At 34.5% G+C, this 18,313-nt stretch overlaps 1 protein-coding gene across 1 annotated transcript in view; it reads right to left on the minus strand.

Moving 5' to 3' along the window:
• Window positions 1–13,662: 13,662 nt before the first annotated feature.
• Obp73a (Odorant-binding protein 73a) overlaps window positions 13,663–18,313 on the minus strand; it is a 45,379-nt gene continuing 40,728 nt past the window's right edge. Inside the window, exons 6-8 of the mRNA XM_083127372.1 lie at window positions 17,589–17,653; window positions 14,135–14,177; window positions 13,663–13,819 (exon numbers count right to left, since the gene is read on the minus strand). Coding sequence (XP_082983498.1) covers window positions 14,160–14,177; window positions 17,589–17,653 — 83 coding nt within the window. The 3' untranslated portion in view covers window positions 13,663–13,819; window positions 14,135–14,159. The remainder of the gene's footprint in view (window positions 13,820–14,134; window positions 14,178–17,588; window positions 17,654–18,313) is intronic.

Genomic DNA, 18,313 nt, shown 5'->3' on the forward strand with positions numbered 1-18,313 from the left:
ATGCACCATATATATATATATATATATATATATATATATATATATATATATATATATATATATATTTAAACAGATGCATTTTTTTTATGTTCTGCAGTCATTCTAGACATGCAACTTTTATTTTCTGTGAAAGTCTACATAAATATGTCTGCTGGAATTTAAGTGATGTAGTGCCAAGCAAATCCACTTCAGTAATTTCAAATGAGACAGAGTCCATTTGCTTTAGAGACTCTTGTGTACCTCACTGCCCCAGCATCAAGCCTGAAGAAGTCAAAAGTGCATGTCATAAGTGACCATTACTTGTGTCAAATTTAAGGTTCCATGTTTGATTCTCTGTGAAGACTCATTTTAGTGCTTAATATCGAATCCTATTAATGTCTGGTTTTGCTGGGATTATCTAAGTGGCACAAATTTAAGTTTCACAACAGGCCTCTTAAATATGCGATAGGCTGAACCATACAGATTTCCACTGATACACCCATACTTGAAAATTGTAACAATTCAAAACAGTTCAGAGTCTACCAGAGTTTTGCTTTAAAATATTTATAATTTCACATGAGATAAACATTGACCATTTCAGCCCACAATGTTGTTGCAAAGGTAATAAAAATTATGCAAAATTCAGGATATTTGATCTCCGCAAAAGTGTTGCATGGCATTTTTGTGCATCTCTGGAAAACACTCAAGACTCTGGAATGTATTGGCCAATAATGGTGATTGAATTCTAACTGCTTACTTTTCTCCTAATATAGAAATTAACATGAATCTTTCTTTATCATTGATTCACCATCATTTCTTATATGGTGTTTTTTTTGGGTCCTTCAAATTTTGTGATTGAAAGCTGACTAACTCTTTGTATTTAATTACATATTTATGTTTAATGATATCATGCTGTAATAAAAACAATGTATGAGTGCATTTTTAGAGCTTGAACATATGTGCACATGATAGCAAGAATCTTCCATGAAATATGTACAACACAACATTTATGTATTAAAACTTTCAACAAACCCCATAAACATATTGTAAGGGGAAGGATCAGAAGAGTACTAGTAGAATATCTCTTTTCAAGCTTACGTACTGGATCAAGTAAGTTTTCTTAAAATGAAATATGGCTTAAAACTCTTGTTAAATAAGAGCTCTGTATTAAATTTCTTCTTTATTTCTCCTTCATGTAGCCTTTAATTTCACTGGAAAAAGAGAAATGTGTGAAAGTTGATAAAACATAAACGTTTTGTTCCCATGTGTAAACAAAGCATTAAGTGTCCATTGCACATAACATTAAGTTTAAATTATTCCAGTATGCGAGTGGTCCTAGGTTTGATATCTGGTGGAGGCACAGAGTGATTCGGATCCCACTTTAACTGTAGGTCAAGTCCCAATTAGCCTATTTGTGCATAAGGTGGACTTAAAGCAAAAACTCTATTTCAATATGTCTATTTTGCTCCTACTGTGCTGAATAGTTTGTGCGCTTACCTTTGTGGTACAAGTAGACCTTGTTTTGATGCCCAATAAGCATCAACATTTTGGTGTTGACCCAGCATGCTGTCTATCACAGGGAGGTACTTGAAAAGAGGAAGTAACTGACTCCAATCTAGAAAGCTGAATAATGGAACGGATAGAACACGATGTGCTGTTCACTCAACGAAAAGTCCTTGCACCGCGGAGTATTAGTTTATATTAATATATTTATTTCAAGTACTTGAGTCATGTACAACAACGAATTTGTTCAAGCTCTTGTGCATTGTGACCTGGCTGCATTAGCCATCAATTACACACTGTATGGCTCTGCGTTAGACTTATCAGGTTTCAAGTTAAGTTTGTTTGAGTTAAGAGGTACCTTAGTTTCTTTGGTTTTGCCGACGTGGAGCCGTATGATCAGTACCAGGGGGTAACGTAAACATCATTTTTGAAGCTTGGATCCCTGTCAATTTCACTCATCGTTAATTGCACCCAAATTTCCAAAAGCTTACCGTGAAGCCAAGCGCAATGATTTACTTTAATGGGGCATAACTTGATGAAATCTCGAAGATTCAAAACTTGGGGACTGTTGTTGTTCGGTTACAGGGGCCTCGTCAAATGTCGTGCACAGCTGTCTTCACAAATCAGTTAATTTAACAATTCTCTTGAAACATTTTTTTTTGTAAGGTTCACTTATTTTCTCAGTTATAAAGGGAGAAAAAATAACCATGCTCTGCTACCAGGAACTTTGTAATGTATTGGTTGGGTTAAAGGGCATAAACAATAGAAGGGTGTGCTGAAGGCACAACACCTTAAAGCTCATATAAGAATCAGTAAGCCAAAATAAGGGAGACCCGAAATATGGCAAACAAGGAAACAATATCTTTCACAACGGTTGGCTCCGTTTGTGATTAATGCTAATATAACTCATGCCATACACAATAATGCACAATGCTGTAACAAAAATGCAAAAACATTAAACAATTGTACACTTTCATTGTTAGCACCAATCAAGAAACTTTGTTTCTGCTAACGTTACTCCTGCTTTCACAACAAGAGGAGAGTATTAGTATTTACGAGTAGTTTGCTTCTTCAACACAATAATAACAGTATTTTTTAGTTCAAGTTTAACAATCATTTATTATTAGCAACCACTTGGCAAAACTACAATTCATTAACAGCAACCACAAAATGGTTATTGGCATCCAAAAGTAACAATTAACAGTCCATGTAATAAATATTTCAACATTGCGTTTCCAGATGCATCTATGCTTTTCTCTAATTTAATTGCAACAATAAAAGGTATATTTATAACAACCTTGATAAACACATAATCATTAACGTACTAATATATGAAACCACATTCTTTAAAATTGACTGTCAACAATCTGGTTTTGTTTACTACTCATAGACAGAAGTCATTATAACACTCTTGTCACGCTTCATTAATATTAAAGTGGTGCTCTTTCAAATTAATTATAGGTGGAAAGGTGGGGGACAAATCAACTAAAGACACTTATTTTGAAATTACTTTTTTTCTTTTTTTTTTTTTTATACGAATCTTGCTTTGGTTACTTTGATATAACAACTCGTAACCAAACCAATGTTACGTAAAGGTTGGCTGTCTTTTTGGAAGTTCAGTTTTGCATCTACATAAGTTGCAGGAAATAATATAATGGTTCATTTGTAATCCCTTTAGTCATTATTGCAACACACTACAACAAAACTCATTTGTACATACCTCTGCTGTTCCTTCACTTATTGAACTGACACAATGCGACGTCGTCTTCTGTTCCTAGTACAAAATAGCGATTCCTGTTTGTAGTTTCAACCAGACGATAATCGACGTACCATTTCTCACCACATCGTTCCCTTGTCTTGTAGCATCATGCATCGATGGGCATCACAAGAAGAAGGACAACCAAATCACTCTTCAAAAGGGACGTATCTCTCTGTAGTAGAATCTCGGGCATACTTGACAAGTAGGACATCGTCAAAATCAGTGGGCCTATTTGCAGCAAAATACCCCATCAAAACAGCATTCTCGTTTTCCTTTTCTGTTCAAGCCTAACCTCGTTTGACCAACGCATACGTGACATAGCTTATGAAACTTGATTGCGAATAACTGTTCGTGAACCAAAATGACATATTTCCACTTAATTCCTCAAATCGTTGTTGCACACCATGCCATACATATTTTTACCTCCCTTGCAGTAAATAACCAACATAATACTTGCTGTTCGGTAACAATATCTTGAAGAAATCCACCACTTTCACGACAGTCAAATATGTAGTCAAAAACGTGGGTCATAACACAGGCTGCTTCTCTCCACGTCGTGTTGCTGCACACATTACGTCACTAGAAAGGTGGAAGCAATTAGAGAGGCATGTTGCACGAAGGTCTGCTGTGTCTGGTAACTAGAACAACACCGTGATGGCAGCTTGAGCCATCTAGCGGCCAACTACTAACTAACACCGTGCCACTCGGAACCAAAAGCAGCGCTATGAGCCATGAGGCAGAGCAAACTTGTGTCGTATTTTATCAGTGAAATAAATGAGAAACTTTATCGTAAAATCCCGAAATACAAAAATACGTCACAACACATACACAATGGTTGCATTCTTCTTGTATGCACACATTGCTTGCATTGTTGTTGAACAATTGTTACAAGCAAGAATTCACCTTTTTTCATCAGACATTTGTTTGTAATTTATAGCTCATTCATCAGACGTTGATCAAATTACAAAGGAATGTCTGATAAAGGGAAAGTGTTTTCTGCAGAAATGTTAGATCAAACAAGGTGTTTACTTGCTTAACCATAAACAACCGTAAATTACAAGAAAAAGTTGTATTCTTGCTTGGTAATGTTTGACTTGAATAATAATCAAAAAGCAAAAAAGTTTATTTTTAAAGATATTTTTTATATGTAACTCAATCAAAAATATAAAGATATTTCTCTGATTTGGTAAGGAATTGCTTTGTTACTTTCACCAACAAATGTATTAGCAAACCTGTAATCAAAATACCATTCATAATTACAGTTCTTTCATGTTAAACAGGGGAGAGAAATCCAGTAATTTATGTGATATAACAATGGCCTGTGTTTTCTGTTTTCATTTTAGTGTGCTTAAATTCCTCTTTAAGTGATAGCTCTTAAATGACAGTTTCCTATGAACAATTCACTCATTGCAAACCAGTGGTTGTACTGAAAGGTAATTTTTGTTGACTACTTGCACTAAATGAAACACACACATGCTTTCACATTCAACTACATACATTCGCAGAGATATTTTTTTTTTTGTCAACCTGAAGTGATAAATTATCTGCATTACACACCCATGTTATTTTCAGATAGATGTATATATGTATTTTATTGAGTGCTCAAAGAATTTATGAGATATAATATATTATGCGCAAAATATGTTTTTACATTGTTGATTTACTGGGCAAGGCAGAAGGTAACTAGTAAATTTTGCAGAAACGTACTGATTCAGTGACTTGAAGCATCTAATAAAGAGAGAGAGAGAAATAAATGGGGGGGGGGGGGCTAATACTGATTGAAGACTGGAGGTGCATTGCTTATTTTAATTCCCTAAACTTCAAAGACAGGTAATGAAAAAACTGACAAATTACTAGCCATTCACTCCCCTATTTATTTACCATACCATTAAATTGTCATTCTCAAAGTAAAAGTAGGATTTCGTTGTTTTTTTTTAAAAATTATTATCTGGCTTTTTAAAATTATTGCCATTGCAAGAGCTCCTAGCTTGAAGGAATTGAAGAAAGCCAATACTCAAGAAATGCTTTCTTGACTGGTAGGAAAAATGGTAATAAAATGTATCTTAACTTTAGTCAAATCGAAGAAAAAATCATCTTACTGAGAAGTCATAATGGAGTAACAAAATCGCAAATTGCAGTCACGAAAAAAAGAAAAATACTGGTTTTACTGATTATTAGAAAAACTGAGTTTTAGTGACCATTTACCATCCCTGCAAAGATCTTTCAAATGATCTTTCAAAATATCTATCAAGTATTGTAACATATTAATTCTCTCTCATCAAAGCATGGAAGCCTCCCTGATGGTGTAATGCTAAGGTCGTCGCCTTGTAAACAAGGGTTCCTGGGTTCAATACCTGGTGGAGAGACTTGTTGGTTCGTATCCCACTTTAAACTGTAGGTCTAGTCCCGATTAGCCTATCTGTACATAAAGTGAACTTAAAACAAAAACTGAACTCAATCAAAGCATGGACTAAACCCTTTATGTACCATATTTTCCATATTCTGAATCATAACTAATCTTGTTAATAAGCTGCTATCATTACTTTGAGGTGAACTAAGGATGTCAGTTTCAGACAGATGTAGCTAATTTTTCTGGATCCTCCTGGCTCCCATAATGACATTCTATTTCTCCTGTATTGTTTATTAACAACCTAGATTGCTAAAGTTAAACTCATTCCGAGTTCGGTCAGCGATTCAAAACTTCAAGTTGACTGAAAGATCTTGCACGTTTAACTTTTGGCAGGTGGAAGTGATGTAATATCTTGCAGTAGTTGATAGATGCTTAGTTCTGCAGCAGCAGTGGACAAATATGTACAGGTTAGGACTAAGAAACATGCAAATTTGTATTCTACATTTTGATCTGTATATTATATATAATGTAAATTAATTATTTTGTTTAATGTTATCCATTCCGTAAACATTTACTGGAGTGATTCTGCGCCACTAAAAATGAGTAAAATTTGTCGCGACTAAATCTCCTTTAATCTCCCTTAAATTCATAGCTGAAAGTTGGTCACTCTAGACAGATGTGAACGTAATAATCTGAAGTAATTTTATCAAGAATGTTTTATATTCCACCAGTTACAGTTAGTTCTGTTTGCATCTGTTTCTATTTCTATTGATTTGATTTATTTTACTTTGCTTTTTGTGCCAGTTTTGGCTAATTTGCGAAGATGGTGATGAGTGATGACATGATGAACGGACACTCGCAAACATCCATGCCCAGGCTGGGATTCGAACCTGGGACCTCTGGCATCGTAGCACATGTGCTAACCACTCTGTCACGGGGGCCGGCTGTTCTCATCTGTTGATTAATAGCATGTTTGTACCATAACTTATTGAATTTTACACCATCTTTATTTTATGAATGTTGAAAATATTCAGAATCCATCACACAAAATGTGATAGACAAAAATATTTCTCTCTCTCTCTTATTAGGTGCTTTATCCATTTTAAAAGTGTGAAAACTTTACTACTTCTATATTTTCTATCTTGTTTCCCATATGCAAATTGCATATCAATGAAGCATGATGCTACATGAGCATTTAACATGTAAAGCTAAAGCTGTTCATGTTATGTTTATTAATCAAAGCATCGGTACTTTTATGGAACAGCTACAGATATAAGTTTCAACTACCGTGAAAAAATAAATCTATGAAATTCTTTCCTTGTCCATGTTCCCACATTCATTGTTCATTTATTTGAGGGGAGGAATTCTTGCTGTGATGAATGAAAGAAAATGTAGTGTACATTTTTCCCTCTCTTAAAGGTTTTTTAACCGTGTACCGGTTGGGACATATGCAGTAGAACCTTGAGTTATGTTCCTTGATTTTACATTTTCCTACATTATACACTTAACTACTTACTCCCAATAAAGCAACACATTACATAAATTTCCTATATTTTTTACATTTCCCACAATACAGGTCCTTTATTTGCAAGCCCCTGAAAACATAATCGGGCTTCTACTGCATCTGTGGTGCACGTTAAATTGGTACTTTCAGATTTGTTCACAGTAACTAATATTTCTTCAGTGTGACTAAGTAAGTATTACTTGCTATGTTATAAGCAGTGTAACTTTAGAATTTGGCAGTTAGTAATTCTTGAGATGTGGCTGCAATTTGTGCCAGTTTTGTTCTACAGAGAGATCTGTCTTAGAAGATTATGTCTTTAAACCATGTGATGTGTTCTTGACTACTTTTTTTCCCCCCTTTGTAAACAGTTGCCTGTTGAAATCTGAAGGACAATGGTGAATGGAAATTGTATCAAAAAGAAAGACATTCTGTATGAATTCTTGTTGGGTTATATGTTAATGTTAGGCTTTAAGCTCTTGTTTTACTGTCTTCGTCTTCTTCTTCCCTGTCCTTTTGGTATGAGCATTTTTCTTATTTTCCTTTCATTTTGAAACGTGTATTTTAGATTTTTTTTTTTAAAACGAAAGGAACTCGAAACATCAGTTTCACCAGTTTTAATTTGCTCAGTGTTGGCTTACTTATGTATTTGTGCATATGCTTTTGTATGATATTTCGGTTTTAAACTTCTTGTGCAAAGAAATGTGACATGAAGTTAGACAAAATAAATTTCTTGAAAAACTGTCATGTTGAGACAATTTTATATTTGTTACAAGTATGTATATATGTACATGTGTATGTGTGTTGCACGTCCTTTGTATGTCCTTCTCAAGAGCTTGGTTAGGGATATCAGCTGATATTCAAAAGGTTCAGAGTTGAATTTGTAATAATTCACATTCAGTTTAATACTATAGGTTCAATTGTGTAACTTTGATTTTAGAAAAGAAACTCTGAAAATTGTCACAATTCCTTTTTGTAATATGAAACTTGAACATGAAACAAATAGAGTCTGAACAATATTATTCTGTGTGTGCATATATAGGGCATCAATTAGTGTTCAGCCAATACAAATATGAACTGCCAATACTCATCAATTTCCACCAATACCGAGAGTTGGAATTTGTAACATTTCTATATTCATAATTTTACACTTGTTAATAACAAAATCCATTCTGCCCACAATATTGTTGCTAAAAATAATGAAAATTATGCATTTTGTAAAACAGAATATATAGACTCTGGAAAAGTGCCATTTTACGGACTGACCTGAAAATACTGTGTTTTTCCCTAGGAGACTGTTTTTTTTTCTTCCTCCAGAAAATTTTTGAAAATATGTCACAATGTTATTATTTACATTTGTTTTTCTTAAAACTGCAAGACGTGCTCTTTCCATAGATATTTAAGATGTTGCTTTTTATATACAGTGCGTTTCAAAATTATTTGAATGATAACAAAATGTTCCATAAGGAATATAACATTACCAGCAATGGAATATCCTGTGAAACATTCGAACATACCCTAAAATTTTTTTTAATACCCTAAAGTTTTTTTTAGGAACGGGTCCAATAGTTCCGAAGTTTACCACCAAGTGACAGGCTGACCAGCAGTAAACTTGCTGCCAATGGGGATGAGAAAGCATTTTGCACCTTAGAATTTACATGAGCCAATCCATGTTGAGTGTGCAACATCAATTTCATGCATGATTTTATAAAGATACATCAACAAAGAAGTATCAGAATTTAATTAGCAATGGTTAACATGGAGCTACTTCACAATAGGGATGTGCCGAAGCCGATTACAGATGTATGAAAATCGGACGAAATTGACACATAGGCATCGGTATCGGAATCTGCAAAAGTCCGATATTTAAACCGGTACAGATTATACTAGAGTTTTACCTTCTAATAAGTTTTATATTCTAGTTTTGTAAGATTTATTGAAAATTTGGTTATGATTCGTCATTATTGTAGAGTTTTTGTAATAAAAGTATTGCAAACTCATTCAGAGGATCAACCTAACTATAAATCGGAAATAAAACAGTACATTGCTGAACCAGGATCTGCTGTTGTATTGGAAATTCAAACCTGAAGAAAGTCCTGAGAAAATACTTGGGCATACCTGCTGCATCAGTATTCAACGATTGAGTGTTCAGGTGTTGCTGAACAGATTTGCGATAAGAGAAGAAGTAGGTTACTTCCTGAAGTGCTTCCAAATCTCGTGTTTCTGAAGTTGAATCTGGCAGAACAGGAATTCATTTTGCATTTCAAAGAACTGCCTGAGTACTAATGTTTAATCTCTTGAGAATCCATGTTGTTCTTAAAGGTTCACATAACATTTTGTAGATGCAAATGTACATTCGCATCTCTTGAGAATATATATGTATATACAGTACATATGATATGCAATAGAAATGTACATAGCAAATTTATTTTTGTCATGCTGAAAATAACATCCCATTTCTGTTTAATAATCTTATGTATCGGAATCGATTAAATATCGGCATCGGTATAGGTTCCAAAAATTATCGGTGAGTACATCGGCATCGGTGAATTTTCAGCTTCGTCACATCCCTACTTCACAACATTCCCCAACTCTCCACAACAGTCTCTCAGGATATATCAAGAACTGTTCAAACCACTCCCCAACAAATTGAGTGAACTGCAAGATGCTTTGGCATGGGTAGCATTTCTATCGAAAAGAATAATAGTATTATATTATGATCATTGCCTTTGTAAGGGCAAATCATCTGGCAGACGTTCACAGGAAATGAGGTCTGAAGACCTTTGGGGTCAATGTGGAAGTTGTTGATCACTGATAACCAATTGGCATAGCCTCATCACTGAACAGTAACTTCTGGAAATAACCATCGTTACTGCTCAATTTAACATGGATAGGCTCATGTGAAATTGTAAGATGCAAAATGCTTTCTCCTCACCATTGGCAGCCATTTTACTTCTGATCAACCTGCCACCTGTGATAGAATTTATGAACTATTTGGCCCGTTCCTAAATAAACTTTAGGATGTGTTTGAATGTATTTCACAGGATGTTTGATTGATGGTAATGTTATATTCCTCATGGAATGTTATTTATCGTTCAAATAATTTTGAAATGCCCTGTACTGTTTCTCACATTTGTGGATGTGTTTCTGTAACAATTTTTTTGAAAGAAAAATTTAAAAATTGTAATAAAAGAGAGATAATTAATGAAAATTAACCTAAGAACTACTTCTTGAGATTGAAATCATTGCTAATTGTGAAATCCAAAGCTGTATCCTCGTTAAGAATTTACACAATCTGCATGTACAAGTAAAATTTTTTGTCAACAAAGAAACAGTGACATGTAGTGGTTGGAGTTTGAAAGATGTGATTACAACACACGTGCAGAATAGATGCAATGCGATTTAACCCATCGTTCATTCACAATACAACCATGTAGAGAGGGACAGGGATATCTTCCTGAGTGGCTGCAACCACGGCAGAGTGGTCAGCACAACATGTTACAATGCCTGGGGTCCTGGGTTTGAATGCCAGCCTGGGCATAGGTGTTCTTTGTGAGTGTTCCTTCATCAGTTTCATCATTCATCCTCATCTTTGCGATTAGCCAAAAGTGGCAGAAAAGCAAAGTAAAATAAACCGAGTAGCTTTACCGAGTTAAAAGAAGCTTTTTATTAGTTACTTTTCAATTATCTTGTTGAGCTCCTTTTGGATAACTGTCTATATTAGGGATTAATCAATCCTCTATTTGTATTTTTGATACAAGCATATTAGTTTATGGGGAAAATAACCATTAATGTTACTGATCCAATATATCTGTAAATAGCCATCAACTTATTACAAAATTCTGCCATTATGTTATTTATATAAATACAGAGGAATAATTCACATACCCTTCATTTACGTACAGTAGCTATCTTAAGTATGCAGTTTCTTTTCTAAAGCCATCTGTACAAGATTGAACAGTAATTGAAACAGAGCATTTAAGACCCAACGAAATCTACAATTGAAAGGTATTAAACAATGTTTGTATGGGATATCTTGAAAGATATGCACTCATACATGATCAAAGAAAAGTTTTACAATCATTTTACATTTTACCAAAAGGCAGCAGTGTGTGCAGCAAAGAAAGAATAGAATAGTTGTAATGAAGGTAATAATTTTTCTTTCCAAAGGAAAATGTATAACAGGAAGTTGAAAGAAGTGTCATGCATTTTTTTTGGTATTGTAAATGTAATCAGACACCAGAAGCGAAACTTTGCAATCATACTTATGCAAAACATTTTCACTAAATACTATTCCCACATATTTGTGTATATATAGTTTTTATTTCCATTTTATTAACCTAAAATGCAATTCAGAGATTAACAACACAAAAAAAAATAATTTTTACTGTTGGTTGTGAACTTAATATTTTACCACATCACTGCTGTACTATTCTTTGTTTTGTAATCATGTTTAAATCAATACCAGCAAGATCATTCCATTGATCCTCCTTTTCTTTCTCATAATCATGTGTTTGCACATTCCAAGTCACTTTCTGCTTAGCACAATATATATATTGTAAATAGCTTTCTGTGCCTCTGTGCTTTCTTTTGATGATCAATTTTAATTCCAAGTAATCTGATGGATCAACAGTCTGTCTTGAAAGGCTTTATTCAGAACCATTTCTAAGTAAGATTTATTGAATGTTAACCTTGAATACAAGAAGATACGAGGGTGGATTGAAAAGTTCGTGGCCTGACCTAGAAAATGAGAAGATATTTGGATAAGTTATGTTTTATTTTTCCACGTAATCCCCCTCGAGGGAGATACATTTACACCACCTCTCCGGTAACGCTGCTATACCACTTTTAAAAAATGATTCCTCAAGGTCTGCAAAATACCCCAGTACAGCACTTTTCACCTCTTCATCCGAAGAAAATCGCTGACCCCCAAAAACTTTTTCAGGTTTCCAAACAGATGAAAGTCCGAGGGGGCCAGATCAGGCGAATAGGATGGGTGCGGCAACAGTTCGAACTCACAGGAATGAATTTCTGCCATGGATGCAAGGGACGTGTGAACGCGCGCATTATCCTGGTGAAACAACACCTTTCTTCGCCACATTCCTGGCCTCTTAATTTTAATTTCCTCGCGTAAACGTCGCAGCAGGGTGCAGTAGTATTCAGAATTGATAGTCTTTCCTTTTTCCAAGAAATCGATTAAGATAACGCCCCTAGCATCCCAGAATATTGATGCCATAATTTTGTTTGCCGACAAAACCTGTTTGGCTTTCTTTGGGGTAGGAGATCCTTGTCGTTTCCATTGCTTTGATTGTTGTTTTGATTCCGGTGTATGATGGTGCACCCATGTCTCGTCCATAGTCACAAATCTGCCAATAAACTCCTCCGGATCACTTTCAAACAGTTCCAAACAATCACGGGAAAGGGTGAGTCGAGTGCGTTTGTGTTCAACTGAAAGCAACTTGGGTACCCATCTCGCAGACACCTCAGAAAACCCTAAATCGTTCACGATAATGTTTTGTGCTCGCTCATAGGAAATACCCACAGTCTCAGCTATCTCACGGATTTTGATTCTGCGGTCACTCAAAATCAGGTCACAAATTTTATTGACATTTTCTGTTGTGGTCGACGTTGCAGGCCTGCCACTGCGGGGGTCATCTTCAATGCTGTTTCTTCCACGCTTAAATTCAGCCACCCACTTTTTCACCATGGAATACGAGGGCGCGGAGTCTCCAAGCGTCTCTACCATGTCCGTATGAATTTGCTGTGGTGTTAAGCCCTTTTTATGCAGGTACTTAATGACAGCGCGATGCTCTATTTTCTCCATGTCACAAATTTCCGTCACTTCTGCCCACTAAAAGTCCTCAACTGAAACAATAGAGCAATGAAATGAAATGAAATTTTACACAGTGACTACCAAAGGATATAGCTATGCAACTAATGTATGAAACTTAAAATTAAAAGCTTCCTTCCTACTCAGGCCACGAACTTTTCAATCCGCCCTCGTATCACATGTTGCCTTGTAAGCAAGGGGTCCCAGATCTGATACCTGTTGGAGGCACATAGTGGTTCGGGTCCCACTTTAAACTGTAGGTTTAGCATATCCCAGTTAGCATATCTGTACATAAAGTGAACTTAAAAAACAAAAACACTTCCTTTAAGCATTCAATTCAGTGTATTGTTTGAGGTTAATTTGAAATGTACGGATAGATTAAGATGAAGTAACCTGGTTTTATTCACTTTTTTAAAGAGGCTATTGCAATATCTACCATTTCATTTTATCTGGTGAGTTATATTTCTATAATATAAAAGCACATATTAAAAGCTATATCCAAATTTTAAAAATTCAATCTGAAGTAAATACGTCTTGCCATTTTGCTGCAATTTTTATTTCATCATATTGAAATATGTTAGTTAAATTGACCAGTCATTTCAGATATTACACCCTCGTCTGTAAATCATAATATAAAGCACAAATATTATGTGGGAAGTTTTGATAGCTTAATTCATGTAGGCTACTCTCATAATGCATTGAAATGCACCATGATTTGAATTCAATAACATAATTTGTGATTAAGTTACTAGGCCTTTATTTACAAAATAATAGCCATTTGATATATGTGTAACATAATATGAGTTTCATCATCACATACAAAACAGGTTAAAGTTGACAACATTATGCATAATTAGTTTTCTTCCTAAGTTCTGAATTTCAATCGTGTAGATGTTTCTGAAAGGAAAGAAAATCATATTGACATTAAAAATGCTTGTCAGTGTTGAGAACAACTACATACAGAAATGCCACTTTAGCAAGCTTTATTGTTTTTTTTTACTGATTGACATTTTTCAATCACTGTTAAAATTTAATGCCTTTCTTGTTTTTTCCTTTTTGCCATTTTCTTAATTTTCTCTTTGCTTTTCTTAATTTATTTTATATATTTATGGTCATTTCTACTTATTGCCATTCCAAAATTATTCAATATAACATTTCATATTAATTTTTTTTTTTCAAAATAGTATTGAAAATTAACGAAGCTTTACTCACCTACCAAATGTGCTTCAATGTTAATTCATGGTGTTTCACAATACTGGAAAAAAAATACAAAATGAATAATACTAAAAAGGAATGGATGGCATTTGAAATTACTATGTTCTGCAATTAACGTAAATCGTTTTGGGTGGTCAGACCATGAAGGGCAGTGCTTCAGTGTGCCTGTGTTGACACCATTGCCAGAGCATTCGTCAGTCACTCTATGGTACTTATTCTAACTTGTTTGTTTTTATTACTGGCTATCAATTGATCCAAAACGTGCACTCTGTCTGGTGGTGATAGAAGACTCTTGTCACCTACCATCTTAAGTATCTCGTCACAGTCGCATATCTTTTCATGCCTATGAAACTAAAGTCAGAGTTGGGCTTGATAACCCTTGTGTATGTATGTGTATATATATGTGTGTGTGTATATATATAATATACCTTCAATCAAGTAATGAATACTTCTGAAATGCGAGTACATAGTTGTATGGATTGACTAGAAGTAATTGTTTATACCAACTCATCATTTATTATTTATTGTGCAATACATTATTTTTTTCCAATGAACCATCAAATGATTTTACTACATTGTAGAATTTTTCTGTTCAGTTTGGTTTATTGTTGCACCCATAGAGACTCCGAAGAAGATTTTTTGTGAAAAATTGACATCATCATCTAGCAGGGAAGAGGATTTCAAAATTTCAGTCCCCACAAGAGCCGGTGGATTTTCCCCCTGCGGAGAAATAAATTATGGATATCTGTGGTAAATAGTTTTCCTTCCATGATTTTTTAAATGCATTACTGAACATTTGAAATTCACCTGCTTGAAAATCCCTCATCATGAAATGCTTACAGGCCTAAAAATGTCTCGTCCAGTAAAGATTAATATATTTGACATGTGAAAATATTATGTTCATCAACGCATCCTCTTGCTAGCTGAATGCTCCCTGCCACAACAACACAAATCTCCCAGGAAAAATTGAGTTCACATCAAACAGAATGCAGGCAATATATCATTTCCTATAATTTACTCAGGTCTCGTACATTTTCTGCTCTAGAAGTACTAGCAACTACTTAGTTTTCAAGTACCCGTAATAGGATCTAAAGGGTGACCCTTTCTAGACACCCAATATGTCAACCACTCTTCCACATAGTACACCCTGGACTGCATTTTGCAGACTAACAAGGCTTTATCATCTGTACTCGCAGTCAGTATAATCCTCTGTGCGACTTGTGTTGGGTGTCCTGTCCATACATGTTTGTGATGGTTCTTTCACCAATTTCATCCTCATCTTTGTGATTAGCCAAAAGTGGCAGAAAATTTAAATAAAATAAAACAAATTGATCAAAAATCAACCAAACAATGAAATGACCATAAGCATTTGTTCTTTGAATGTGAATTATCAACTGTCATGTGTACACAACACAGCTTTTGGCATTTTAATTTTAAAAATGGAGTCCTGGGCTTGATACCTGGTGGAGGCACATAGTGGTTCAGATTACACTTTTAAACTGTAGGTCCAGTACCAATTAGCCTTTCTGTGCATAAAGTTGACTTAAAAACTCCAACAAACAATATTTAAAATATTTTTGTTCTGATACAACTACAGTAGCGTACGCAGGATTTTATCAGGGGGGGGGTGGTTATTTCTAAAACTTTATCCAAATTCACACTATCATTGTCTTATTTTTAATTAAATAATAATTCTCATAATTAATTAATTAATAATTATAATCAATTATCTGAATTACTAATACCACTACGACTATTAAGTAGTAGAGATCTACATATATATATAATAGTATTTATGAAAGCAATAGAACGAAATTACATTCTAGTCATCTTATTTTTATCAAATTCTGGGAGAATTTTTTTGTTTCTTTGTTACGAAATAATTGTCTGGCAAACAAGGTGAGACATTTTAAGTGTGAAGAAAATCCATAAAAAAGAAGAAAATATATTAACATAAATTGAAATAATCAAAGTATGAAACTCATCCAAGGAGCTGCGGTGGTCTGGTCGGTAGAGTGTCTGACAACGACGTGGGAGATCCGGGTTCGATTCCCGGAATTGGTTGGAATTTTTCCGGCTTCTTCCCCACATAAATGTCCCCGATAATTCATATCTGGATTGTCTCGCTGTTCTTACCAACAAAACATTTTGCAATAGTTAAGCTTATTGTCGTTTGAATAATTGTCTAGTCAACAAGGTGAGACATTTTAAACACGCATTCAAATGTTCTGCGGTAAACAATGCGAATGCGGACTGGTAACTGTATTATTGTCCACCTAGCCTTTGTCAATACATTAGCCACTTACAACGAACCAAGAACTTTCTTTAGTTAATTCTCGTTGTTCACACAAATAAATACATGTTCATTGAACACTAGCATACGTAGAGGGGTGGTTGATGGGTTTACAGTCCCTACCTAAATTTTGAGAAATCAGAATTTTCAGATAAAAATCCATTAAGAACTTTACAACATCAAAATGTTTAAATGCGAAACCTCTTTTAAAGTGAGTCCCGATTACCATTTTTGCCTTTGAATACAATTTTAATAAAACTATGAAATATTTTATTATGCATTCTGCCCTCCAAAACGAAGTCATGTACTATCCACATTTACTATTCCAGCCCTCCCGGAAAAAAAATAATCCTGTGTACGCCAGTGTATTGAACATTGTTGCAACTGAGATACAAATCAACTTTTTTCTCTTTTAAATCATAGTTACCCTTATATTTTATTTTCAAGAATTCGTGTTTATTTTCAAGGCATTCACTCTGAAAAATGCGTGAGTTTGGAATGTAGTGCTTCTCCATGCTGCATAGAAATAATAATTCAAATTATTATTATTAGTAGTAGTAGTAGTAGTAGCAGCAGTAGTAATAGTATTGTCGCAGATCTTTGACTGTGATAAATTGGCCATTTTGAATTTTTTCCACAGCATTTTCCATAATATTTTACAAGCTCAGGGGGGGGGGAGGTTAAACCCCATAACCCCCCTTGCGTACGTCACTGAACAACAATGATTACGGAAATTGAGCATCGCACATGCTGATAATGATACAAAGAAACACTTGAATTTAGAGTTACACATTGTATGTACAGTGGGATCGATAAGTATTACCAAGCAAATTGTCCATCACCACGTTTACTCCCTTTGTTTTATGCAATGAGAGTTTCAAGAACTGACACAACACACCAAACAATCTGCTTACAACATCTGAACCAGTATACGTAAAAATTCATTCCTTAAAAATACGTAGGATGAAGATAAAAACCAACTAAAATAGTCATGGACAATTTGCTGAGCAATACTTATGGATCCCACTCTACCTACCAAAAATTTCCATCCATAATATGCACCAACCAATTTTATTTATTGGAGCATACCTGGAAGACAAAATATTTCAAATCTACCATTTTCTGTGATATAAGATTTACATTTATTGATGCACATACCTGAGCCACCTTTTCACTGACACACTCAAAAACATCATATGAGACATGGCATGCAAGTCCTGGTTCTGAAAGAGAGAGTGAAAGAACATCAGGTTATATAGTTCTTCTGGTAATGTAATGTGTAAATTAGTAATTTTTTCTTGACTCATTTTTCTGCAAGAGAAATTACCTGTTGCATCAGAATTGAAATTCACATAAATGATTTTTACATATGTTTTCAAATTGTTATATAACCTCAAAGATTGCTCATTACTTTTGACATTAACAAGTTTGATATATGTGTGAGTCCATAACTTTTGTAGTAGACCTCATGGAAGTAACAGGTAGGTTAACATACAGCAGCCCAAGGATGGCACAAATTTCATAGTTAAAATGCAATTATTACTATTTATTTTGATGAATAATTACTTATAAATTATAAAAAGATTTTCTATAGATAATTTGGATGCAAATTTTTGGTTGATTTACATTAATCAACCCTAATTTTACATTTAATTTTAACACTTATTTTGTGTGCGATATTAATAACCTTCAAAACCTTTTCAACCAATGTAGTGTTGTGACCAATTTTGAGTATTGTTTATTTGATTACACAATTAGTGTAAGGTTACTAAACCAATGGAAGGAGTTTGGACCCATTATACCCTTCCCTTATATACAGCCATGGTAGCCCTACACTGCGAGGGCAATTTGAGATCTAATGGAAATGAACAATGGAAGTTGTG

The sequence above is a fragment of the Lepisma saccharinum genome, chromosome 1 (genome assembly GCF_977018435.1).
Source record: "Lepisma saccharinum chromosome 1, izLepSacc3.1, whole genome shotgun sequence".
Classification (NCBI taxonomy): domain Eukaryota; kingdom Metazoa; phylum Arthropoda; class Insecta; order Zygentoma; family Lepismatidae; genus Lepisma; species Lepisma saccharinum.